The sequence below is a fragment of the Astatotilapia calliptera genome, chromosome 14, assembly GCF_900246225.1.
Source record: "Astatotilapia calliptera chromosome 14, fAstCal1.2, whole genome shotgun sequence".
In the NCBI taxonomy this organism is placed as follows: domain Eukaryota; kingdom Metazoa; phylum Chordata; class Actinopteri; order Cichliformes; family Cichlidae; genus Astatotilapia; species Astatotilapia calliptera.
The window spans coordinates 37,198,393-37,226,117 of NC_039315.1; the positions used below are offsets into that span (position 1 = coordinate 37,198,393).

At 43.6% G+C, this 27,725-nt stretch overlaps 2 protein-coding genes and 1 long non-coding RNA gene across 6 annotated transcripts in view; 1 reads left to right on the top strand and 2 right to left on the bottom strand.

The window, feature by feature from the left end:
• Window positions 1-788: 788 nt before the first annotated feature.
• Window positions 789-16,285, bottom strand: tbx2b (T-box transcription factor 2b). Of its 3 annotated transcripts, none has more exons than XM_026193360.1 (8): window positions 14,493-16,285; window positions 8,498-9,318; window positions 7,394-7,661; window positions 5,749-5,895; window positions 4,458-4,534; window positions 4,057-4,226; window positions 2,570-3,153; window positions 789-2,148 (listed from the first exon to the last, which is right to left on the bottom strand). In XM_026193360.1, exons 2-8 carry the CDS (start codon window positions 8,854-8,856, stop codon window positions 1,699-1,701), a joined length of 2,055 nt encoding a protein of 684 aa, XP_026049145.1. In that variant the 5' UTR covers window positions 8,857-9,318; window positions 14,493-16,285; the 3' UTR covers window positions 789-1,698. The 3 variants fall into 3 exon arrangements, with proteins under 3 accessions (XP_026049145.1, XP_026049143.1, XP_026049144.1); XM_026193358.1 differs by having other exon boundaries at window positions 5,749-5,901; XM_026193359.1 differs by lacking the exon at window positions 14,493-16,285 and adding an exon at window positions 9,564-9,627 and having other exon boundaries at window positions 5,749-5,901.
• LOC113036830 (uncharacterized) lies at window positions 9,942-16,348 on the top strand. Its single transcript, XR_003274508.1, has 2 exons — window positions 9,942-10,004; window positions 14,035-16,348. It is a non-coding gene; the product is annotated as an uncharacterized LOC113036830 (long non-coding RNA).
• A 560-nt stretch (window positions 16,349-16,908) lies between these two features.
• Window positions 16,909-27,725, bottom strand: part of bcas3 (BCAS3 microtubule associated cell migration factor) — a 315,169-nt gene continuing 304,352 nt past the window's right edge. For both annotated transcript variants that reach the window (XM_026193347.1, XM_026193356.1), the window contains one exon: window positions 16,909-18,358. In XM_026193347.1, the coding sequence (XP_026049132.1) occupies window positions 18,210-18,358 (149 nt within the window). In that variant the 3' untranslated portion in view covers window positions 16,909-18,209. The remainder of the gene's footprint in view (window positions 18,359-27,725) is intronic.

Here is a 27,725-nt window from a genome sequence, read left to right on the forward strand (position 1 = left end):
ATTTTGACCCACAAATTTCACCATGCAATTTAAATCTGCTTTTAATGACATGCAAACTCGACCCAGACACATTTTCTTATCAAATTTAGTAAACCACACTTTTTCCTCCTGTTCGATATGTGGCCGACAGGGGGCGCTCCTGCCCCGCGCGTACGCGTGTGTGTCTACAAGCAGGCCCTTATTTGTGTGAAACCTTAGCTTAGATGACTTCATTAAAAAGGCTCCAAAAGTGGTGACAGTTGGTAGAGTGAGGTGATAATAATACTAATACTAATAACAATAATAATAATACAACCTTTCGCACAACATTTTTTTATTGAAATTGTGAGACAAACAAAAAAAAAAAAGAAAAAAGAAAGAAAGAAAGAAAAAAACAAAAAGAAAAAAATACCCGGACAACCAGCATAAACAAGATATTTCCAACTTTAAATATATTTATGAATAGATATGAACGATGCGCCCATAGGAGGAATTACTTTGAATGTCTCCTGGCTGAAGTGAAATAACCTGAGGTGTTTTAGAATCCATGTGGAGCTCTCTCTATCTCTGTTCCTCTGTGTTTGTCGGTGGATGCAGACTAAAACATGGCACACGTCTCCTAAAAAAAGTCATCGATGCTTCATACACAGTTTTTTTTTTCTTTTTCTTTTTTCAAACCAACAAGCGCTAAATAGCTTTCATGTACAGTATATGTAAAACGGGGCGGAAGGAGGAAGAGGAGGGGGCAGGATCCATTCGAAATATATACACGCTAATATACAGCCTTGAATAAATTAATACCAATTGCATATTCTTGGATCTTAGCTTTATTTACAGATTTTTTTTATTACATAAATAGTTCAGAAAGATTTTTTTTTCTGGCATTAAATGATAAACGGTTCTTTCTTCCTCTCGCAGGCGGGACGTTCACCTTCCATCCCTTTTGAAATAATCAGACTTGCCTGTCGGCGTCGTAAGCCTCGTGTTCAGGCGTGGAGTTTAGAAACCAGGCTCGGATGCTCAAGTGCTTCAGGTTACCCAAACTTTACAGCACACACTTTCCACAGTGCCCCACGCACAGTGCGGAGCTGCAGGCTCTCGGACAGGTTAGACCGCTATAAGAGGCCGATGGTGGCCTTGCGTGGTCCACCTGTGATATGACATGATGACGTTTAATTCACTACTTGTTTGCTTGTTGTCACTGTGACTCTCTGATAGACGTCCTTGGCCTTAGGTTAAAGGGGTTTTTTGTGATTATTTAATTCTTTATTTTCCTCACATTTGAGTTATTTCCTTATTATTCTTTTCTAAATCGTTTTTATTTAATGAGTGTAGAATTGCAGCAGGGATTTTTTTTTTCTGTTTTGTGTTTTTCTTTGTTCTGGTGGGTCTGGCCGTCTTCAAAAGCTAACCCTAAAAACACTGGGATTTCAGGGAGGACTTTGGTGTCTGATGGTGCTGAAGCTTTTCACGCTTTCCAACAGGTCAGCTCTGAAGGAAACTTTCAATACTTGTGAATTGAAAAAGATTAAATATAATTACATAGACTATATTTCTGTCTACCTGCAGCTTTGTTCCAAAAAATAGTCATAATTGGCCTTCATCAACGCCCATCAGTCATGCCTTCATCCCAGTCTCTGTAATGTGCTGTACAGGACATATGCACTTATAGTCCTCTAGTATTCAAGCCAAGTCTTCATCCCAGACAGAGAGTCTTAATCACTTGGGACAGTCTGTATTTGGGGAGGGTTCCCTTTGGCCCTCCAGGCCGCTAACCAGTCTCTGGATGCTCTGCAGCTCGTTCACTGAGTCCTTCACGGAGGTTTTGGGAGACGCGACCCTCCCACTTGAGCCTCCTGTCTTGTGATTGCTGTGGTGCTCCGGTGCTGGGCTGGTTTCCCTACTGCCCGGTTTGGAGGACTCTGAGCCTGGGTTGATGCTTCCCTGCAGGCCGGTGGTGAGCAGGCTCGAGCTTTGAGGCAGAGACACCGGGAGCTGGTAGGGGTTGAAGCGGAGCCGTGGCCTGGATGAGCCGAGGAAGGGGTTCCTGGAGAGCGGACTGGATGTGCTGGTGGCTGGGAGGGCTGAGGCTGAAGCTGCTGCTGCAGCTGCTGCCATGTAGGTGTAAGGATACGGGAAGAGACCCCCAAATGGAGGCATGGGGATGCCCTGAAAGTCGAACAAGGAAAGACACATAGTCAGTGCAAAGATCACTGATGTGGGACGATCATCAAAGAATCTCTTCCATTCACCTACTCACAAAAACATCAGATTCTTCCGTTTTCTCAGACTGTTTAAAACTGATTTAAAAAGCACTGAAGCAGTAATATATTATTCCTGGGTTTTGTTTATTTATGTATTTTTACAAATAGATGATTCTACATTTCAAAAGGTGAATTTGATGAGTGTACTGTTGTTTTAATCATCAACAAACCTAAATTCCGAGCTTGCTGAGTGTAGAGTTTATTTCAACAATCACAGTGTGAAGAAGGCAAAGTAAATCATGTCTATGTCCCTGTCCTGCTGACGTCACATGACTGCTACAGGTGTGGAGAGGGACTAAATCATTTAAGTGGGCGGCTTTCCTTACCTGAGAGGCAAGCATGTGCTGGGACAGATGGAAGGGGAAGGGGTTTGGGGTTCCTCCTGTGCCCTGGGTGGAGAGGCTGCCATTTTCCAAACCACTTGTTCCAGATACAGAGGCCAATAGATGCCCCATGCCCATAGCGGAAAAGGCTCCAGGGGCCATGGCAAACTGCCCAGGGTGAAACAACAGTGGCGATCCGGTGTTCAGAGGGTTAAAGAACTGCTGACTGTGCAGGCCAGACAGAGCCAAGCTTTGTAAATGGCCTGGGCTGAAGTGTGAGGGGCTCTCGGTCTGGACTACAAGAGGGGAGAAGGCATCCTTAGTGGCACTGATGCCTCCAGCCTCCGAGTCCTTTGTTAACACGTCTGTGGTGTCCTTCCTGTGCCTGCTTTCCACTTTGTCCTTCTCGAGGCTCCTTATACTGAATAAAGAGTCATCCTTCTTCTCAGCAACGGCTCTTTCCCTCATGCGCTCCTCACACCTGGAGCTGTAGGGGGACACAGGTTCGGGTCCCGGGCTGTTGGACCCGGTGCAGCGCTCATCTTGATGCTCCAGCTCTTGCTCGCTGTCAGTGCATGTTTTATCATCTAAGATGCAGAAATCAGAAAGCAGGACACATAAGCACCAGTCCTACACTCTAACCCACACACAGCAAATCATGTGGTCACGAGGCTGGTTGGGACGCTCTCTCCAAATCCACCTTGTATGTTCCAGTCTTTGAGAAAATAACATTTAACCAGCATTTTAAATATTGTATTAATTTTGAAAAATATTCCTTGTCAGCCTGTGTGTAATGTTTTAGTGAGCAAAGATTGGAAAAATGAACATGTTTAAATTTTTATCAGAGCCCTTTAAAACTAAATGCTGAGACCTAATGAGACTCATATATAATGGACTATTTCTGAACTTTTATAATCGAGTTATAACATTCAGATGAAAATTTGAATTTCAAATCCCACGGCAGTCCAAAATTAGGCTGATTTTACTGTCTTTATACACAGTTCTTACCAACAAAATTAACAAATTAAATAAAGGCGGGTCAGTGCGTTATCCGAGGCAACCTTTGGTTAACAGGTGAGGAATGCAAACCAAAAACCAACGCAAATCCAACAGTAATATGAGTAACAACCAAACAGTTTGGAGGTCAGAGTCCTGTGGCACCGTTTAAAGACATGTCGCTGTTTTATCTGAACGCACCACAGTCCAAAAACCAAACAAAAACTGAATCGCAAAAATCAAATGCCACAATAATAATCTAGAACTAATAGTGTAATAATAATAAAATAAATAATGCATGTATGACAATAATGCATCTACTTTGTGTCACTGTTTACTTTGCACTCATTTAATACTTTATCACTTTAAAATATGAAATTATTTCATAACCTAAACGATCATTGCAGCAGCTCGTGATTATTAACGCACCCCGCTGTCATGAAATCCAACAAAGCCCCTGCACCAAAGAAAAAATAAGCGGTAGTATCACTAACCTCGACTTGGCCTGCTGAACCTCAGCGGGCTGGTACCCGCTCCCAGCGGGGAGTGGACCGTGTCCCTGCCGGCAGGAGCTTCACTGGACGAGGCGTCCGAGTCCGCGCCCTCCCTGTCCGCCTTGCACTGGTCCTCGTACATCCGCAGCGAAGGCATGGACAGCTGCTTCCTGCAATAATAATAATAATAATAATAATATTAATAATAATAATAATAATAATAATAATAATAATAATAATAATAATAATAACAACAAATGAGTTGTCCTTGCTGAATTTAAAAAAAAGGCCGATACTCAAAGCGCGCAGGCACACACACACACACACACACACACACACACACACACACACACACACACACACACACACACACAGAGCAGGTGTTATACAGCAGTTTGTACCTTTTCTCTCTCCTTCCGTTTCCCGTGTCTCTGAAACCTTTGGCGAACGGGTTGTTGTCGATCTTCAGCTGTGTTATCTATCCAAAATAGAAGGACAGGAGCCGTTTTATACACAGAGAACCACAGGAAAACACACACACACACATTGTTAGGCCCCAGTGTCTCCACCTGGTCCACATGTATTAAAACAATGCCTTTGGATTAACACACATACAGCGTAGACCTCGGATTTGCATTATTAATTAAAACGTAATGATGGTGCGTTATTCACATAGGCCCCCAGAGAGAAATTCTGCCACGAAACATTCCTCTGTGGGGCCACAGAGGCCTTCGACCCCCAGAAAAATGGCGGAGGATGCTATACTTGAACAGATAACGCTCATATCAATAATTAATACGGCGGTTTGGAACACTGCTGCCTCACAATATGTGGAGGAGGCCTGTGTGGCTCCGTGTATTTGAAGGAGCCACACAGGCCTCGGGGGAGCTTCCGTGCTCCTGGAGGCCCTCCGTGGCCCCAGAATTTAACGCTTCAGGCGCTTCCAGTTTGAGTAGCGAGTCTGAGCATCTGCCCAGTCTAGCTGCAGTGTGACCAACCCTTTAAATGCCTCCTCAATTGTGTCTTTTTGCCATAAACGTTTAGAACATGACCCCCGCCCCTGGACACGAGTCCCAATTAGCTTCAAGAAGGAGGCGAACGAACAGCCAAGGGCTTCAAAATAATGCCATCAATTTTTTTTTTTATAAATTCAGGTGGAATGATTAGCTTTGATATGAAAATAAATAAATACATAAATAAATGACTCTAGTGTCACTTTGACAAGACAAAACTTTCAAATATGACGCCAGTCATTTTTAACGCAGCGTCACAACATTCATAACCTCCTTTCTCCAGCATTTATACGCCTAATTTATTCACTTCTGGACAAGGTAATAGCCCATTTATAGCCCGTGAATAGCCGATAACACACACACACACACACACACACACACACACACACACACACACACACACACACACACACACACACACACACACACACACTCCATTTGAATTCATAGATATGTCGGCTGCAGCCACAAATCCAAGCACAACAGCAATTAAAAAAATCCAGAGGGACATGGGAGTCCTCTGCAGGGAAATTAGGCGACCTACAAAATCAGATTAAGTCTTCGGGGGTTGGTGGCGGGGGGGGAGGACGCTGATGTAGGACGTTTATTTAGGATGTTTATTATGCAAAGTATAGCAGCCATATTAGAGGCCGTCGGTGGAGTGTGAACGCTGACTCACCTTGTCGTTCTGATATGCTGTCACAGCCACGAACTCGGTCTCGGGGAACACGTACGTCCTGAAGGTGCTGTAGGGAAGCTTCAGGATGTCGTTGGCCCGCACTATGTGGAACCTGGGCTGGTACTTGTGCATGGAGTTCAGGATCGTCTGGACCAACACACACAGAAAGCGAAGCTTTCGAGTGAATATCACGGCATGTTTATGTCTCTCTCTCTCAGATGCTCAACCTCGACACCAGGCAGAATCTGTTGCAGGCGGATCATCCAGCGCATTGTTATTGATGCTGTTATAATTACTGTGTAAGCAGCCTGGTCTGTAATTAGTGCGGGGCAAAGGGAAAAACCTTACCAGGCCACACATGCTGCCATGAGGAATCAGAACCACAGAAAAAACGATTTGATCCAATTCCTAACAGCACAAAGAGCTACAAATTTCACAAGTACACACGCACAGAGCGGCGTGGAGTTACTGCCCGGTGGTCTGTTTTGACGCATCAAAGACATCACACGCAAAACTTAAAATTCCCCCAAAATGGACCGGACACAAAGTGACAGTAAAGATACAGAAAACCAAAAACTTTAGGTGACTGTACGAGGCAATGCAAGCCCGAATCAGCGCTGCACACACCAAGAAATTCTGCTTCTTAGCTATTGCAAATTATTTAGACTGACGCGTCATGTTCCATTTATTTGCAGTAGAAAGCACACAAGGCTGCCATTCAGATACACACTGCAAAATGTGATAATATGCCCCTTTGCAAACTGGTAGCGTTATTATTTATTTTATTTATTTATTTGATTTTAAATGCTTTGTAAAAAGACAAAGTAAAGCCAGTTATTTTGGATAAAACACACTCCACAAATATAGAAATGAAAAAATAAAATACACAATATATGCAACAGCCATATGAGGTTACTAGCTGGAGGGAGCGTTTCGCACTCACTTCATGTTATTTCTTTCTGACCCGATTTGGTAATACACCACTTAATCCTCAGTCTCGCAAACAGTCGGCTTAGACATGCTGGGTTTTTCTTTTCTTTTAAGTTCCCAATACAATCGGGCCTAAAACAAAGGTGTACAGTAGGGAGGTGCAGTGCAAACTACGGTCAGGGGGTAAGGAGGCCTGTAGGTGCTGCAGCTCAGGCAGCTGGGCCTGGCTTTGGATATCAAGGTGGAGAAATTGCAGAGCCGCGATATTCTGCAGAACATCGAAGAGACACAAGTTCCAAGTCAAGTAGCGACAAAGTGACAAAGCTTTGGGTGTAAAGACGCTACATATTATATTCTCCGTTAATTTCATTTTAGAATACTGTAGGAGACGATGATACTCTGAGCAGATTTATGTCAGTGCTCCACGTCTCTCAGCTTTACTGAAGCTACTTGATCATTTTTCTGTGGCAGTTTCATACTAGAAATTCGCTCTGTGCTCTTTTTTTTTCCGGATTTTTTTTCCTGTGATCAAACATTCACTATCACCCATTTCCCCTCACGTCTTCCAAAAAAATAAATAAATAAAGTAAATAAAAAATCCATAAATGTTGAAAATGTCATCTCCAGTATTTCAACACTCAGTGCAGCGTGTAAATATGAAAAATATCCTCCCTGCACAGAAGAAAGAAAGGAAAAAAACTCTATTTGTACTTACAAATCCATGTTTGTCCGAGATGTTGTTGGTCAGCTTGAGTTTATGGAAAGCAACAGGCTTGGCCATCCACTGCTCGCCGGTGGCCGGGCTGTCCGGGTGGATATACATCCTCTTGGGCATCTCGGGGTCGGCCTTGCCCGCCACCATCCAGCGGGAATTGTGGAACTTGTAGCGGCAGTCGTCCGCGGCCACGATGTCCATCAGCAGGATGTATTTGGCTTTTTTATCGAGGCCGTTTATTCGCACTTTGAACGGAGGGAACATCCTCCTGCGGAAAGAAACACACGCCGGGAGTCAACACGCCGCGATACAACCCGAATACAACTGCACATTATCCTGCAACATTTGAGCAAATTTGACAAAAGAGGCGTTGAGGGAAAAACGCGGCGCTCGTACAGGCAGAAATATTGCAATTGTCAGACATTCTTCTCCAAAGCTGCACACTGTTAGGCGACAGCAACACAAAAACACAGTGCGTGTTTCTGTGCGTGTGTGTGTCCAAGCCATCCACTACAAAGCTGAGGAATATATTTATGACCACACCACCTCATGTCCCTGCTTTTTGAAGTGACAGCCTGTTTATAAAACCCAGAAGCTCTGCTGCCTCCACAGAATGCAGTTTAGGAGATAAAACCTGATCAAAGCTCTTACCACATTTCCCCCAAAATATCCCAGATATGTGCTGTGGTCACGGTGGAAGTAGATGACAAATATTTCAAGACAAACGGGAGCTTTATTCAATAACTGGCTCCTCTCCCACAAATGTAGATGTGGCATAGTTATTTAAAACGACATTTAAAACTGCTATTTAGGGTATAATTACTGGTAAATGCCGTGTTCTCGCTGTTTTTGTTAAATATAGTTTTTATTTTATTTTTTTTTAAATAAATGAGCAAACCAACAATCACTGCAAAAATATGTACCGACCGTGCAAGGCCTGATAAAGAGGCTGCCGTTTACTGGCATTTTAGCTGCTCTAAAATTCTCGAGTAATTCTCCGAGCTTACTTGGACTAACCGAAAAGGCTTTAAACTGTATGGAAATAAAAACACGTTCTCCGGATATCCGTGAGCGGATCTATATGCATCGGGCGAGAGTTCTTACCTTCCTGACTTGGTAATAACCATCTCCGTTCCGAGTTTGTGAAACTGGTCCCAAAGATCCTTGGCTTCCAGTGTAACTTTTGGATCGTCGTCCACTTCCTCCTCGGGCTCCAGGCTTTTCATGCTGCGGAGATGAGCCGCCTGATGGTGACTGAGAGCCGGGTGGAGCCCAGCCTCCGCCGCCCCTGCCAGGCCGTGGTCCGTGATCGGCTTAGTGAGAGCACCGGGAGGGAGGCTGAGCGCCGGGAAGAAGGAAGGCTGAGCGGCCGCTAGAAAGGCGGACATGGGGAAATCGGTCGGCCGGTGTGCGTGGAAAGGGTGATAAGCCATTGCAGTCCCTGTGAAAACTGGATCTCTCATCGGTGCATCCACAAAAAGCGAAGTGAAATAACAGATATTTTAATGGTATCTCCCCCCAGCCCAGAGCCAGAAGGTCCGCTCTTCGACAGCACTCAGTAATGTCTGTAAAGCGGCACAGTGAACACACAGCGCGTTATCGGGGTGAAGAAAATAGCCCAGAGTTGCTGCTGATGTGCGTTTCCTTTGGTTCCTGCACCGAGTCCGTCAGCAGAAGTGGCGCTTCAGTAGAAGGCAGAGCCCGGCTGCGCTGTGTGCCTCTCAGAGAAATAAGCAGTTTCTCAGTCATCCCACACTGACTGGAGAGATGTGGCCCCGTTCACTGCAGATCTGTGACTATCTCACATGTCCTTCCTGCCTCCATCCCCAACACTAATGAACCAAGCCCCTTTGATTGCTGATTTTACGCTTTCTGGACCAATTGTGGGCCCCTATAGGCGTGGTTCTGACAGCTCCGGCCAGACTCTAGGAGAGGAGGGGGGACAAGAAGGTGTCGGAAGCATTAGCAGTAAGAAAACATGTCAACAGAATAAAATATTAACCAATGACAGGAAAGATCGGGAAATCCCACCCCCATTTCTAAGCCAAACACCGGGTCAGCCCTTAGCTCTTGGCCGGTGGAGGCATCACCTCTCTCGGCTAGCTTTTTTATAATGTCGCCTGCGGAAAAAAACCCAACCTGTCCACAGACTCGGTGTCTTAATACTCACCTTCATACAGAGGAACAGCCTCACTTCTCCATATTTGCCACAGTGTTTTCGAACATGTCACAGCAGTAAATCTCGCAGCTCATGCTCTGCATTCCGGAGAGATTTCTTCTCAAGAGCTGCTGCTCTCTCGGTCGCTCTATAGTCTCTATAGAGACTTCGTAATTATAGCGTCGGCTGTTTTGACGATTAGGCTGGATTTGCCTCACACTAGTCCAGGCTATGTTAACCGTGTGTATACTGAATCGAGACTCAAACAGGCTCGATTTCCCCGGGCGGGAGCCGCGTATCTGTGCGTGTTCCTGGTGGGGCTGACGGGGAGGCGGCGGCAGAGTAAAGCGGGCTGGAAAAGACCAACTCTGATGCTGCGTGGAGCAAAAACAGAGGAAGCCCGATGAATAATGATGCGTGAATTTTGCGAGAAAAATGAGGGAGAAAAAAGCGGTGAGTGCTCACTTCGATACCAACTCTTCCTTGTTTGGCTTCAGATGAAGTTTACTGCATGTATTTGAACTTGTTATTATCGTGTCGCTGCTTTATTCCTGCTGTTGCGGTGCTGCTGGCTGTCGGAGGGATTACTTTATTTTTTATTTTTTTAAAAATATTTTTTAACTCCGATATCAAACAGCGACGAGATGATTTAGAGCTCAGTCTGAGTTTGGGGCAGGCCGTGGTGGCGTGTAATCTCCGACAGGTTTTATTTTGTCAAACCAAGAGCAGTGCGGGACTCCAGGAGCCAGGAGGGGGTGGTGGTGGTGTGGGGCACCAGCCTCCCAGCACTCTGCTCTGCGGAGCTCCTTCGGCAGAATCCAGTGAACTCGGACTCGGTTTGTTAGAGAGTCGCTCGGCGCCGGTCGGCTGATGCGCCGCAGTAAGAACAATCTCCTGTCTCTTTAGATTTACCCTCAAGTGCTGTGAAGCGAAGCCTCATCTGCGGCTCTGCTCCACTGTCCTGCCTCGGTCATGACTCAGTGTCGGATCTGAGTCCCCCACCCCCCGCCTCCTCGTTTTGGATAAACAGCTGCCCTCTCCGGGCTGGGACGATCGCGAGTGGGCCGCAGGCGTCACTTGGACAAAAACTGAAACAAAAAGTGTTAATCCCTCTGAATAAGTGTGTCAGCGACAACTGCGCATTTCCGATGAACCCCTGGAACTTAGCCGCCTCTGTGGCTTCCGCTGACACCCGCACAAAATTCTTAGTAGCCATCTAAATGTCTTCAATAACAAATCTAAACATCAAAACAAACAAACAAATAATAGAATAAATAAAATGAAATAATCAAAAGACGAAATGCTTCTAAACTACCAAGTAATCCGTTCGGCCTCAAAACAAAAAAGACAAACAGAAAAGAAAAGTGTAAACAAAACGATTTGATGTCTCCAAACCGACACCACGATTCGGCTTGTGTGTCAGATACAGCATGTCATGTGATTTAAGAGCATGGGATGTCTGCACATCTCTGTGTTACACACTTGTTGCTCGGCTCCCATCATACAGCCATGCGTAACAGAGTCAGCAGGCCAGAGAGAGAGTAGCTCCGGTGAACGGGGCTCATACACCTGAATGAAGCCGTTTCCACGAGCCCAGTGGATCCCACACACATCCCCGAAGCGTCATGCGCTCCCGCACGGCACACACATCAGCAGCACAGAGAGTGTCAAGGTTAAGAAGAGCTGTTTCAGACTGAAAATAATTAAGATGGGTGTTGTTGTGGTGTGTATCTAACAGCTGACTCGTCCCTAAAGCTGCTTTTTTATTTTTTGAAGACGTAGGAGACTTTGGGAGCTGCTCACTGGGCTTTACTGTGACACAAATGAAAACAGATTAGCAACATATGGAGGTGGATAACGGTTTTTCTGTTGGAATGCTCAACGGGATAATTGTATCAACAATGCTTTTACAAATTAGTCACCATTTATTTGTTCTGTGCCTTCAACGGTACAGAAATCTCCATCAAGCGCGATTTAAAAGTCATTAAGTCAAGGCAGCAGAGCTCCAGGCTGCTGGGAGCTCTACGTGGAAGGGGCATCGGCCTGATAGATTAACGCGTCCTGTGTGTTGTGGATTAATGGAAGCAGACAGTAAATATGCTCCTTAGACTTGTTCTTTGGGCATGTGTTTGTCAGCTGGGGATGTGGATATGAAGCGTCTGCGAAGAAAAAATGCGCCAAAAATGAGCAAATTATCTGGTTTTGTCTTCAATTTCTGTTGTCTGAAAATGTATGTTTTTAAAATAAAATAATAAAAAAAACAAGGTCACATAGTTGTCAGAAACGAGCCTAGATGAGGACGTTTGGAGGCTTAAATCAGAGACCTTTGGAGCTGCTTGTCACACTTCAAGCTGCAGGCTCGTATTTACCGTGAATTAACTACTTGCAGGACGCTTTCCATACAGTAGGAAGTTGACTGAGGTTTTTCTGTGTCCTTTATTCGTCCGTTCAATACAAGACAATACAACTGTGCGTAAAATGCGCCTTCCGTCCCGGTCATTTGGCCCCTGTGTCAGCGATCCGGGCCAAAGACGCTCTAATTACAACATAACGGGACGGTTTTTGCGCCATATTCGTCTATAATCGAGTATTGTTATTTTCTTCCTTTCCTCCGCATTGTTCCTTTTCTCCTTTCATCTCTCCATCTTCTCCTCCCATCTCCCTGCATCATCTCTCAGGCTATATTTAGCGGCTAGACTGAGGCCTTGGCGCCAGACCGTTTAAGACCTGTCAAAGTCCCTCATATTTCCCCTTGTCACATGGAAACCCGGCGACCAGCGGCCCTCTCCTCCTCCTCCTTCCTTTCTCTTCTCCCGCTCCTCCTTCTCTCTCCTCCTCCTGTAACTACCAGCAGCTTTCCTCCTCCTCCTCCTCCTGCTCCTCTTCGGCTGCCTTTGCTAAATGAAACATACCACTTCTCACTTGTAGCAAAAGGAAAATGTTTCCTTAAGCCCTCCCAAACTCAAACACTCCCGCACACATATTATTTGGAACAATGCATCGAAAAAGAGGTTTGCTTGTTTGTTTTTGGCTCTGAATATTACCGGATGCATCACAGATATGCTATTAAAATAATAATAATAATGATGAAATAAAAATGTCGCACCTTATACATGTTCAGTCATGAACTACAGCCACTCACATCCAGGGCTGAAGCCTTTTATTTTCCTTGCTCCCTTCTCATCTCATCTGCGTCCACGATGTTGAATAGAGGGGTTGAGGTGCGTCTGACTGACAGGTGGAACGCCAGGTGAGGGCGCTATGGTGACCCGAGGGAGCCAGAGGAGAGTGACAGAGCTGTCACAGCTACAGGCGTCACGCAGCAGACAGCCTCACAGAAATCTGAAGTCTTTCCGTTTCAGTACATTTAATCCCCCTGCTCATTTCAGCCATCTCAGTTCTGATGCTGCTGGTCACTGCGTCACGGACAGGAGATGTTTGGGTGGCGCCACAGGTGCACGGCGCGCTGCGCTCATGTACGTGTCTGACTTTGTCCAGAAATGAAAAAAGACGCGAATACAGGAAATCCAAATGATGACATCACCTGTTGCTGTTATTCTCAGGTAGAAAAAATAGATAAATATGAAATAAACTATGAATTAAAACGGGCTTCTGTTGTTGTCGGGTTACTACTTTATAGAGGAAATTTCTCGCGGATATCCGGGGGGCGGATGTGAGAAATAATTTAGATTTCCCGAAGTAAATAGTCAAATATTAAAGTTTAAGATAAAAAAAAAAGTAATAATAATATTTGCACCTAAACTGTGTTTGTTATTCCGCTGGAATCTCCTGATATTGCTCCTGAAAATCGAGAAGTAACGGCGCACATACGGTGCAGTATGTCTGCACGTTATCCTTGAAAGGTACACAGTGTTACCCCGAGGCCCAATAATTAGCTCTGCTGGCTGGATTCTTCTGGATTGAACCCGAACGGACACAAATTATTTTTACTGTACTCGTGCATGCGCACAAATGTTTGTCAGAGCAAGTTCATCCTTATTTACAGCGATCCTCTTAAACCTGCATTTGATGTTTTACGAATCTTTCCGACAAACAAGGTGACTGCAAAATCCACATTTATGTTTTTTTTCTTTAAGCTTATTGTATTATTATTAGATTCATCCGCTCAAATCTAAACATTTAGGAAGTTCCATGTATTATTTGTAGTTTTTTAAATCAAACAAACAAACAAACATTTGTTTGGCACATCGAGCAAACAATCGCTCAACTTATATTTGTATTTTTGTTTTTAAAAACTACAATAAAGTCTCTTTTTTGCGCGCAGTTTTACCAAATAAATCCAAGAAGGAGATTCCACTCTGTTTATGTGCATGCTTGTGGTTCGGAACAGCAGGTCTAAATTCATCCTAATCAGCAAACATTCGGGTATTTAACATCATCCAGCTGACAGCATTTATTACCATTTCATCTAAATCGAGGAGCATTTTTTAAACAGCAAAATAATCTTTTGTGTGTTTTGCAGATGTGTTGACAGCATGGAGAGATTAAATTAGCAGCTGCAGCGCCGGGAACATTGAATCATATTAAGGATCAGCAGCAGAGGAGCGGAGGAAGAGGAGAGGCTGTACCTGCAGGCCTCTGCTTTCAGGAACCCGGTACCGCAAAACATCAGGACATCCACTAAATAGCCCACAGAAAACCTCTCACCCAGGGCAGGGAAGTTTAAACAAATACGCTTTATTCTTATTTCGATTCTTATGAAAACACCTGGAGAATGAAAACGTTAAAACAGCCTGAAAATCACTTAAAACGCGACAGAAACAGCGAAGCTGCAGTAAATTAAAATCACGCCTGAACGACAGATATCCGAAATATCGGTTTTTTTTTTTAACCTCTTGAAAGATCGAATTACGCAACAGAGACACGTCACGTCTGATCACACGCACTGCATATGAATGACTCGGTCTGAATGAAACGAACCTGAAAAGTTCTGAATGGATGGCACTGCTGTCCCTCCTGCGGTCCCGCAGTGACGCTGTCACAGCGTGACGCTGGTCTCAAAGGGTGGCACGACAGGAGCCCGCAGGAACACCGAGTCCAGACTTTTCACACAGTTTCATTTCAGCGTTGCTTCATTTGAATTTTCTAATATTTATCCAGCTGACAGAAATTATTAGATCTAAGCCAGAAAACGAGGTTTCACACAGCTGCGCTGTTCAGCATCAGGGTTCTAACATATGGTTTGATGGGCCTGAATTAATCACTTGTTGCACACTAGTTAAAATCAGCAGCCTGTTTTCTCCACAATACTTCGGAAACAGCTCCGGTGTATTTTTAACATCACGGAATTCAGTCAAAATAAGAACAAAAAAAAGAAAAAACAAGAACGAAACTTTAAACATAAAAACATCTCATTTTCGTCCCTAAAGCACAGCCTGGATGTTTCAGTGTGAGCGGAGTCTTCCTCTGCTCAGTCCACCGCGCACTTTTTTTCAACCCTGTGCAGCTAAATGGAGCGCTTACTGAATGTCTCCAAAAACATATTTAGAAAAGAAATAAAAATAATACTCTGCAGAATGTGCGTTTACAGCCCTCTCTACAGCTCTGCATGCATGTGTGTTTTGAATCCACGTCTCTTTAAGTCCCGTCTTAACGCAAAATTCAGTGTGTATCGTTTAAAAAACTAGTCGAGTTCGTTTTTATTGAGGACGTAGAATCCACGCCAATACTGAATTGCCGAACAGTTGATTTGTAATTTAGAGTCACCGTCGGGAGCCAATTTACACTCTCCAACTGCACAGCCATACACGAAAGAACAGCACTGTGTTGGTTTGTAGCTGAAGTGAAATGCTGAAGCCAGCTGGGAGTTCGTGGTGGTAAAAACTCAAGCAGAGAGACGGTCATGGGTTCAAATCTAATTTGCCTTGTGCGCAACACAAACTTGGGAAAAGCTGCTGAGTAGCAACAGAACTCGCGGCCCAATGCTTTGCCTAGAAGGGAGCTTGTTACTGCGCACACTCGCTGTGTAACAGGCCTTCCTCCAAGAGTGAAACTGTGAGCTGCGAGGAACATTGCACACTTCAGAGAAGGCCAGCAGACCTCTTGCTCTTTATTCTGAAAATTATATTTTGAACTGCAGCTGGCAACAAGCAAGTTTATTGATAACCCTAAATGGAAAGTGGTGCACAGTTGTGCAACCGCATCAATTGTTGGCACTTGGCCTAAAGAATAACAAACTAACAACATCTCTGATGACCATAACGATGCCGGGATGATTCTGGGAAACTGTTCAGTGGAGCTGGACACTGATCTCACCAAAAACCTGCAGGACTCTTCTTATATTCTGCTGCCGGCTGCTGACCCGATTAGTTAATACTGTCACAGTCCTGCTGAATATTCACAAGTTTTCTTCTCTAATCACACATTTCCAAGCAGGAGCTCTGGTCAGAATCAAGAAATTTCAAAGTTTGAGCAGTTTATATGTCAGGGAGCCAACTGTGTCATCTTCACTGACTGAAATCAGGGAGCAGATTTAGGAGCTCAGTAACAGCACACATGTTCCTCTGAGTTCATGTAAACAGAGCTGCTCAAGTTCAGTGATTCAGAATTTCTTTCCTTGCACTCCCACGTCACTGCCCACTTGTTAGAAATCAATAATTGTTTACATTTAAAACATTTTAGGGATTTTGGTGCGTGTGGAACTTTTGTTACACTTCACATGTGTCTGTGGTGGTGACGGACACTTCCTCTGTATTAAAATGTGCACCTCTGAAGATATTTCATAATGTAAAGTGTTTGCAAAAACATGATAAAATAAAATGACTTTCATTTGCAAACTGCTGTGTCTTTTCAGTTTATGTTGCATAATGCTGAAGTTCCTCTGGTGAAGTGGCACATCCTCCCAGCTTTGTTCGTAATGGAATCTTGCACATCAGCCTAAACAAACACACAAAGGTTCACATTTATCCATTCAGTCTGCTCACGAACTCGTGCTGTAGCCATTTTCCTTTTGAAATATACACGAGGGTACGGCACGAGCTGTTGATGGTTACGCGTCTTTTCTCTTCAAGGCTGGGAAGCTTCCACTGCAGCTCACGGTGTTGGGAATGAGATCAATCGTGGCACATGAAGCACACACTGTTAATCTAATGTCATTCAGTTTAACTGTCCTCAGGTTTGTTTTTAGAATTAGAAGTTTTGCTGATTAACAGAGAAACAAACTCTCACTTCTCTCTCAGAACAAAGAGCACGAGTTGCCCATAAAGCGTCCTTTAACCACCCTTTACTGCCTGTTAAAAAAATATGGCACTAATTAGCAGTGGTACTGTGCGCTGATGGTCACCGCTGTGGTTGAAATGGGAACATTAGGAGCAATCAGAGTGAGGACAAAAGACGGTTTCATTTTCTTCACTTTGTTTTTTTTTTCTTGCATGAACGCAGGGAAAGAAGTCAATGTTTCACAAATCCAACAACAAGAATAATAATGATGTTTTTCTTTTTTTTACTGTCCATTCAGTGTCTGAGAAAGCACATCGGACATGCAGGCAGTCCACATGTAGCACTGCAAATGACATTTCGAGCATTTTCTTGGGAGACGTTAACAGTGCAGTTATTTTCACTTTGAACAAACTGTCAGACAAACTCTTTATTTCTGCAGGCAAAGAAAAAAAACAGGAAAATATAGATTTGAAAGATCTTGAATAGGAAAAAGATTTTGGTCAAAAGTTGTTAATGTACAAAATTCGGCGTGACGACTACACAAGCCTCCGTTACTGCGCTCAATTAAAATTTACTATCTGGAAAGGCGGAGTGGGGAATATATCCAAATGATTTCAGAAACATCTCGATTACACTGTAAACATCTGAATTACTCCAGCAAAGCAGTAATAGTGTCATCTTGTTACTGCACCCTTTGTCAAATATGATTACATGAAAATCAAAGGCATGAAAGGAGCAAATTTAATCTAAAACACTGAGCGGGAGGCAGCGACGCTCTTACACGGGGAGAAGGAGCTCCCGCACGTCGCTGCCTGGAATAAACATTTCCTTTTTTTCCTCTGTCAGCACTCCCGTCTCCTACGCTTCATTCAGACAATGGGCGCACCTAACCTTCAAAAACACACACTGAGAACGACGGCAGCTGAGCGAGCAGCAGGCGACGAAGCAACGAGGTAACGAGCAGGGTTACGCTCTAATGTTGAAAATAGTGGACGTTTCTCCCTGACAGCAGACATATCAAAATATTAAACTGTATTTTATCTGTTCTTTATTTAGCTTCCTTCTAAGCAGCTGCTCAAAACAGCTGCTACCCTTTAAATGAACAAGTTTCCAAAAGTCTGCAATAAACGAGTCCAGGTGTTTCCACCCAGACATGAGCACAATTCGAGGGTAAACAGCAAATCAGTGTTTTTGGAATGATTTGGGAATTAAAATGATCAGATTTGAATTGAGTGGAAATTGGCACAATTTTCAGCAGCTTGAAAATTCAACCCCAGAAATGAATGACCAGTGGCGGCCGCAGCTGATTGGCGAGCAGCCGTCTGAGACGAGAAGAAACGAAACAAAAAACAAAACGCATGCTGACCATAGAAACACAAATCTTTTGATTTGGACTCAATACACCGCATCGGTGCGTGAGTGTACGATGGTGGACGGGCAGGCAGAGCAGGGTGGGACGGATGCCAGCGACGAGGTGTCCTAGGGGAAGTTGGTGGGGAAGAGGCTGAGCGGCTGGCTCTCGTTGGTGGGCAGCGGCGAGCGGTAGCCCTCGAAGTTGCGTGGGATGCTGCCGCTGGTGGAACCTGAGCTGTTGCTGAGGGTCTCGATGCTTCCCTCCCTCTGCAGCTCTGCGGGGACAGTGAGACAGAACGAGAGAACGTAGAGTTAGAGCCAGCAGACAAACTGGCTAATCAATAACTAGACCTTCGTGTGCCGCCTCAGTCTCCTTGTGGTTTATTCAGAACCACCGGAGGTGCAGCCCTCTTTCAGGAATACACCAGCTGAGAATGAGTAAATAAAATCTACCGACAGCATCTCAGAGAAAGTTTTTACTGAAAAATGTCAAGTGACAAGACTTCACTAAGCTGGGCTGAGATGCTGCTCAGGTCCTGAGGAAGAGCGTTCACGCTGCTTCATTTGTGTCCAAGTGAAAACCCTCCTGACGGCATCGCCACACCCCGGCTATAGGACGCTGTTTACTCAAAACGTTGATTGCATTTGCAGTTATGAAGCAACAGGAAAACACCTTTTTAATTCCACCGGTGTATCACAAACATATCGCTTCTTTGCATATTTAATTTTCCCTTTTATGACTGCACAAGCTAAACGGCCCTTATCAATCTTTCTGAATGCTCCCGCCACAGAGCACAGGCTACTGTCGTGGTTCAACTTTAACCTACTGTAGTTCTTGTAGTTGGGCTTCCATCAAGTTTTCATGTTTAATGGGATTATTACCAACATTTCAGGGCAAGCACTGAGAGTTTTCCCTTAAAAGAAAATGTTTTGATAATCTACATCGGGAATTCTCACATTGTTGATGACCAACATGCTAAATGATGGCTGACTGAGGGCTAAATTCACACATCAAACACATTGTGAGTTCGTACCGTGTCTGCTCAGCAGATGGAGGTACTTTGGTTGGTGGTCTATGGATTGTATCATAATATTACAAAATCTACTTCTAATTATTTTCAAAGTATTTTAGCAAGACACAATAACATACACGATCAAGTCTAAACATTAGAGCAGATGTGAGTGTAACAGCACGAAACATTGGACTTTAACAGCTTCACTTTACAGAGTCAAAAAGGGATTTTCAGGCAGCACAGAGGTTCCAGGAGTTTCCCTTCTTATTGCTCCACCGCGATTACTCATGAGACCACTACGAACCTGCTTTTGTGTCAGACAGATGAAATCCACATCTGTGGGAATAACCCACAGTATGAGTGGACATCAGTTATTCTGGGACTCAACTCTCTGGGTGACACAGGGCATATTTCTGACATGTCGCATGGCTGCCCCCCTCCCAGCCCTTCAGCGTCCTTCACTGTGGAATGACCGAGCTACTTTGGTAAAAATCCCTCCATAAGGAACTTATTACTGTTATTAAATGCTGTAAAACATATCCATAGATATGTGGATGGGATGGCGTGCGCAAAAGCGGCAACGCAGTATTAAGACTGCGATGCATGCAGTGTGCAGTGACATCCATCAGGCTTCTAGCTGCGTTTAATCTGCTGTTGCTTCCCGGACGCTCTGCTGACACCGGTCGCCGCCCTGCAAACACACTGCACTGCGCATCTGCGACGGAGCATCGACAAACCGAGAGCAGGATTTGATAATGCATTTACAGGAGACGTGCGCATGCTCACGGCTCAGGCTGTAGACTAGAGACGATCAAATGTTCTCATCCGACAGACACTCAGCGACACGAAACATCACATTGGCAAGAGAAAGAAGGACTCGACGACTCAACGAGGATCAAACTGCAAAGCGTTATATTTAATAACTATTCTTTTGGTTTAGTAAATTATTGCTTCTTTACTCCTGTGCAGTGACTTATTATTCTAACTGTAACAGACATGTTGACACTTTCAAACTCCGAGTCCTCTCCAGAATGGCCTTCAGTATGAACAGAAAGGAGTGCTGGTAGGTACGAGATGTGTTTCGGTCATTCTTGTGTTAGTGACACAATGTTCTCAACCAGAGTGAAAATAAAGGTAAATACAGCTGTTTATAGGCGCTGCTGTGATCTGAAACTGTTGTCACTCCGAGTTTTTCCTGGGCCAGAACGTAACGCTCCGAATCCTCCAGCCGTTTGAAACTAACTGCAGAAAACGCTACTGACCTCGGGATGAACAAAAATCCTAATTTGCTTAAGACTGAGTTCAAATTCATAGCGCAGTGACATGAAACCACAGTTTAATGTGTCCCTGTGTCCTGCAGATGTTCAGGAGCTAATGTGGATGCTGTCTTTGTCATGGTGGCTTTGCAGGAAGTGGAAGCTTCTTACTTTAGCTCAGGAAACCTAAGACAAACCGCAACTGTTATTATCCCAGCTAACATGCAATGTGCCACACTGTGGCGAGATCCCAGCCTCTCCCAACCCCTTCCTCTTTAATTTCCCAACGCTGGGCAGAAATGCTGCAGTAATTCCAGGCAGAGATGAGAACTGCTGGTTTACACTGTTCTGGGTTCAGATAACATGGTACTGGTGATTTAATTAGTATCTGGGAAAACGGCGCTGCATTCACCGAGACATCAGCACTGCAGTGCCAATAACACTGAAGTTAAGATTTTAAGATTTTAAGAGGAGAAACTGGTGACGCTGGGATGGTTACATTGATATTGGTTTAAAAGCCCAATCTCCTTTTAATACACACTTTCTGTCTGACACATGAACGCACAATATCGCAGCATACATCACAGTTTACTTTTATTTTTTCACCCTACCAGCATTTCCATAGTTTAATTCTTCCTGTAAATCCAAAAAGCTCTGCTAATTTTATTTTTCCTCCATTCTTTCCACACTGCTGATCAATACTTCCAGGCTCTTACCCTACAGGCTAGCCTCAGTTACCCAGCTGGATCTGTGCTGCAGTGTTATTGAAGGCGATGTAAGCTGCTGAACACCCCAGTAAAGCCCTAAAGGCCTTTTCTAGTGCTGCCTAATCCACCTCATTGTGTGACGCCCACCAGCTATTCAACAAGTCTTAACCCCTCACGCCCCCAACACAATCCCCGAGCGCTCTAACGTCGGGGATCTTTTCCTCTGGGACTGATGTCACAAGGTAAAGTAATATGATTATTTACAAGGTGGTTTTGTCTGATGTGATGTGTAGATAAAGCTGCTCTGGAGTGAGGCCAGTGAAGAAACGGAAACTACCACGAGGTTTGACTGGTATAGGCTTTTAAAGAGTGGCTGATCATAGCGGCTTATCTATAAAAATGTCACTTTCAATGCAAAATATTTGAAAGCGCGCAGCAGATGGGATTCTTGGGTTACAGCAGGATCATCCTGAGAAGAAGAAAGCTCTGAGATAGTAGTTTAACCACTGGAGGTGAGAAAAACTAAATCTTCTTAACCAAGAAAACTCAACTCATGTGGAATCTAAACCACGTAGGCACAAATGATGACTGTAAGGCTCCTGGGACTGAAGCCATGCTCAGGATGACATCGGGGGCCAGTCTTCGAAAGAAAATGTTAACTCAAAACATGGATATGAAAAAGCAGCCAGTAAAGCAGAAGCGTATGCCACAGTTGGGGATAACGTGGAGGTTTTCCAGGCTGGAGTTGGATGAGTGCGGGGATGGGGGTTCTCGGCAGTGTTAAAGGAGGAAAATGTAGTACTTTTTGGAAATTTGTCCTCAACACAATCCGACAGACACATAACAAAACAGCAGCAAGTTAATGCCTCATCAGCCGTACAGAGGGAACGGTCCGAAACCCTCGGCTGTGAACAGGCCTAATCCTCTTACACTCTCACACAAACACATGCAGACTTTCATTTTTATTCACACAGACTAAATCTGCTCTCTCAGCACACAAATATTTTAGCGGTTGTGAAAAGTCCTCACATCTTTTCACACTTGCACATCACTTCCTCTACAAGTTAATGGGATTTTCTAGTTTTTTACTATTTAGCTGGTATTAGTTAAATTTAGCGGATCACCTCTGCTGTTTGGGATAGCAGCTACATCAAGTACAACACACACCTTTATTTTGCTGGTCACCTTTGTATAAGTCTGACTAATCTGCAGGTTTGAAACCCGTCTTTTCAGTTGACCGCTCGTGCTACTTTCCCTGTCAGATGTATTTGAGTACAATGTTGTTATTGCCAGGATACAATTATCTCCATGGAAATTAAACACCATCTGCTGAAATTGGCAAAAAAGATCCAGACTGTGGACTTTGAAGAGTTTACGTTAATCAGTTACCCCAACGTCAAGAACTCTGTAAGTTCAAATTCAAATTCAAATTTTATTTGTCACGTACACAGTCATACACAGTACGATATGTAGTGAAATGCTTGGACAACTGCTCGTGACCTAAGAAAACAAAAAAGGAAAAGGCTATGAATAAGATAGGAAATAAATATGAAAAATTAAAAAGGGTAAATTTAACTAGGAAGGAATAAAATATAAATTAAGGTTAAAAATGAAATAACTGTACAACACAAATTAGAATGAAGGGTAAATTTAACTGGGAAGAATAAGATAAAGATAAATATATAAATTAAAGTTGAAAATAAAATAACTGTACAACAAAATACACAATACACAATATAGAACTATATAAGAATGTATGAAGAAATCTAAATATAAATAAATATATACACAATAACAGCAGCTGTACAAGTATTAACCGGAAATGAAGAATAAGTTTTCAGTTTCCCAACATGACCGACTAACACGCGTGTCATTTTCTGCCTTTGTCCGTGCTCTTATGTACTGTGAAGGAGAAATGTCCTCACGAACACAACTGCATGTACAGAGCACTTCCTGAGGCCTCGACTGGCAGTGTGTCAGTGTGTGTCATGTGCCTGTTATGGTGAGATGAGACACACCACTGAGAGGAGGGGATCAAAGAGAATACAAAGGAGCTTTTAATCAGAGGCTCTGTGCCAGCCAGACTGGGTAGAGTCTCATCCATCCTTCTATCCATCCATCCCTCTTTCCCCCTGGGAGGCTGGGATGGGGGCAGTAACCCATAGCCATAGTATACTTATCCTAGCTGATTGTTTTTGTGTTTTAACTTTAATCTCACCATTAGCTGCAGCTGCCTCTGATTAGTGCTCTCACGTCACATTCCAACCCCCAACAGTGTCACACACACACTTATACACATGTGCATATGCTAACTGTGTGAAACCTATGTGAAAATTACTTCACGTCATCATTATGGAGCAAAGTCGGGTTAGTGCTAGCTTGTAATGGTGATTTCATACTGTCAGTGAACAAAAGACTCTTTATTAGGTGCATCTTGCCAGAACTGGCTTGGATTCACTGTTACCTTCAGAAGTGCCTTAATTCATCATGGAATAGATTCAACAAGCTGCTGGAAACATTCCTCACAGATCCCGGCCCATATACACACAATCATCACTGCAGATATGAGGCAGGATGATTTTTGAATGTCCAAACACATTTAAGACTCACCAGACAAGGCAACATTTTTCCAGTTTGGGTGAGCTGTCAATTTCCTGTTCTTAGCAGACAGGAGTGGTACCTGATGTGGTCTTCAACGTGTTGTGCATTCAGAGATGCTCCTCTACATATCTTGGTTGTGACCATTAGTTACTTCAGTTACTACTGCCTCCCCGGCAGCTTGAAGCAGCCTGCTGGCCATCCTCCGCTGACCTCGGTGCATTCTCTCACAGAAGCAGTGATTCTACTCTCTGTACCTTCTCTGTGCACTTTCACCTCCACACACTTTTTATGTTCATGTGAAGGCTCAGCCACAAGTGCTGTTATAAAACAAATCATTTATGAGATCCTTCTAAACTGAGTGTCCCTAATACACGTTTATTAACCACACAATAATGCAGAGCACCTGTTCTGTGTCCTATGCCGAGGAAACACCACATTTATAAGTTTGGATTCAATTAGTTTATTTTAGGAGCAACAATTTAGGAATTGTTGCTACAAATAATTCACACTGGACAGACGCATTTTCCAAAATCTAATGCTTCTAGGTCTTACTACAAGCATTTCATAGCAAACGCAACTACCTTTAAATTATTTTTCCATCAGAGAAAAGCGAGAATGTTCCAAACCTTGTTGTTATTTATCCTACCCATAAATAAAACCACCTTAATTATGTGGCGATGAGTGTGACCTTACATGGAGCTGCCCTTATCCCCATCGGCAGAGCGTAGGGGCTCGACCCTGAAACAGGCACTGGCGCTGGGCGCAGTCTACTTCTGTGCTTTAACTTTTTAGAGTGACCAAAAAATGTTCTATCAAGCAAATTCTTTCAGTCTCCAGAACAACACAATGTGAAGATAAACACAAACGCCATCAGGCCTTTGGAAACAGCTACAGGGGTCAGAATATTCAGAATCAGACGCCCACGTTCATCATCTATAGTACTGGCATATCATAGCACACTGACAGTATATGTGAAAATGCGACTAATAATAATGAGCTGCACATATAAAAACATTTAAAATCCCTGTATGAATCCTTGCTGTGCACGATCCTTAGAAAGCTGTCCAGTTGGAAGACTGAACCCACATTAGTGGGAAAGCTCATTAAAATCTACCGGAGATCATCCTGATGCGCTGTGAAAAGCCGGGCTTAACACACGCTCCCGTGTAAAGGACATCACACATTAATGCGGCTGGAGACACACATGCCACGTACAGTATATCAGCAGAGATGGCATGTGCAGCTGAAGCCACGTGCTGCCTGGATCAAGCGCAGTGAATTTATTTTTATGTATACTGGCCAGTTGGTGTAAAAACAGGTTAATGCTGCAGGCCTGGATTCATACATCTACATCTCTCCTGACTAATTACAGAGGCAAAAAGATGCTTAAAATACATTTAACAGCACACTAACAGTGTCCAGCTCGCATGTTACCAAGCTGTCCTCTGAGAACGGACGACGGCCACATGCTCAAACTCCGCGGGATAAACCGCAGCCCCATCAATCATGATACTCAACAGGTAGTGTGATTAAGAAGCAAATGCAAAGGAAAGTGATTCATGGGGCTAATTCAGGCCTTTGAGCAGAGACTTTCTCTCCGTCTTCTCTGACCCAGCAGCTCCATATATGCAGCTAACCACAAGTTTCCCAGCAGCTGCTCATTAGGGTGTGTTATAAGGAGTGCCAACAACAGTCAGGGACACTCCTGACACTCTATGTGGGCCGCTTTGAATTAGGGCTCTAATGAAAACCTAGTGGTGACCCAGCCTTTGACTAGCTACTTACCCAGAGCAGACCGACAGCCGCCACGCCACTGGACACTGGATGGAAATGCTTTTATAGGCCGGCTGCTGCACTTAGATATGGATCAAAACACAGCAAACAGACCCAGACTGGTCTCTCAAGTGAGTAATGTAACAGCAGTATGCCCAGCACGCAGTTAGTTGTGCTGAACTAAACTGCAGGTTAAAACACATTTGTATTTTCTGAATTTAATGACATATATGTGGCTTGGGGAAAATTATGACATGCTACAAAGTTTCTTATTTTCTCCACAGTTTGGGTTCTTCGAATCTGAATCAGCTCTTTGAATCGGTCAAGTTTAGTACCAGCATTTCTTGATGAAGCAACATATTTGATCCATGGTGTTTGAGGTAATTCCACACACAGAGGGTTGCCTTCAGCGATAAATAACTAAATAGGTTTCTGACCTGTTCCACTCCAGCTCCAGCTCATTAAGACACCAAGACTTTAAGGTGCCCTGTTGTATATGGCACCAAGATAAATCACCAGGTTAGCTTCACATCCTTGTTAGTGGGAGCGATCCTGGATCAGATTTGCTTCGGCACATTCTCCAGTAACGTTTTACAAATTAATGATGTGCCACTTTTTGGGCGAGTGTGAGCAGATACTGAAGCTCCTCACATGCTTCGCTGTTTGTTTGGCCATGACACACTGGGCATTGTCAGTTAGGTTTACACATATCCACGGCGAACATGAGTATGAGAAGGGGCTGTTATTTGCTTCATCTGCCCGCTGGTGCACACAATCACAGAATACAAATATAAAGCACAGAGGGAACACCTGGAATAAATGTGCTGATAAATATAACCAAATCAGATGCTCACTGAAAGATATATTGGGTATTAAAATGATGCATTATATTCCTTTCTTATCCTTGATCATCATCAACAGAACATCAACTAAGAAAATGTATTTTGTGAAAAAAGCTGTTCATCCCTCCAGAAGCGTTCGGTCATCTGTCTCGCACGTGAAGACGTTTGTGGAAATTGTCATTTCTGTGCATTTTAAAAACCACCCAAGCCTCACGTAGGCACTTTAATCTAACAGTAGCTACATCGACATAAGGACATTCAAAGAGTTCTGCTTGTGTAAGCACTTCATAAGCAAACTGCCTATGGTAAGGAACAGATCGTCCACTGTAGCCCGCTGAAATATCCCAACGTGAACACGCAGACATAGTTGCACACATATGGTTTGACAAGCTTGTTGGGAGACCTCTGTCAGTGGTTTTGGACAGGAGGGCTGGTCTCAGCTGAAAGAGGTAGCCGGTGTTGGTGCCCACTGAGAAAACTGACAGACAGCACATCGTCAAGAGGCTGTCGCTTATCATCACATCAAATATGTGAGCATGCCAAAATAAGAGACAGATAAAGCTGTACACTGTGTGTGTGTCTGCATGTGTGGTGGGGGACCAGTTCAGAGTCGTAATGGGGCTGGAGTCGATCCCAGCTGTCATAGGGCGAGACAATTATAAGATCCATAGTTATACTTTATTCCTATTATTGTTACATTTACTGTATTTGTGTCTTTTCTTGCTATAGCTCCAGTTTCCATTTAGAATTAATGACATACTTACTGCATCACTATTCAGGATTGCATTTTTGTAATACAAAGAAATAAATCAAAGCATTCAGCACGCATCCCGAAACAGTTTTCAGCTTCACAACTAAAAATATTCCTTAACCCTTTAAAACTACCATAGAACCAAGTCCGCCAGAGCTTACTTTATATTTTTACATGTTGTGGAGCCATTTTTGGGAGCACTTCCAGTTGCTATACATCAATACAACCATTACAGCCAAAATTTTTATAATATGTATGCATTAAGTGCATAGTAACTACATAAATTGCAAAAAAGTGCAATAAACTACAAAAAAATTGAAAATCGTTTTTGTTTTTAACATATATTTCTACTTGGAGAAATTTAAGAGGCTTATCCCTCAAATCTTTAAATACAAAAAAGTTGCAAAAAATAGTTTACAACAACAGGAAATTTATTTTGAGTGTCTTCATAGTTTTATTTTGGAGATACACCAATTTTTATATACTGCAGGAAAAACGAAAAACAATCCTATGATGCAAATTTGCAAAGAAAACAGCAGGTGCATCAAAATAAACTATTTTAAGCTGTGCAATTCGAGTTCTAAGCATCCCAGAAACTATTCAGAAAAGTCAAACATGACCAGTATAGGCTTTTAAGGCCTACAAGTAAAAAACGACATTTTCCGTGAAAATGACGTCACTTCCGGTTTTGGGCAGGAA

Coding starts and splice junctions, on each gene's coding strand:
- tbx2b (XM_026193358.1), bottom strand. CDS start 8,856: ATGAGAGATCCAGTTTTCACAGGGACTGCAATGGCTTATCACCCTTTC. Junction 4,227..4,457: donor AACGGAAGGAGAGAGAAAAG/GTACAAACTGCT, acceptor TTATTATTGCAG/GAAGCAGCTGTCCATGCCTT. Junction 3,154..4,056: donor GTTCAGCAGGCCAAGTCGAG/GTTAGTGATACT, acceptor TCTGCATCTTAG/ATGATAAAACATGCACTGAC.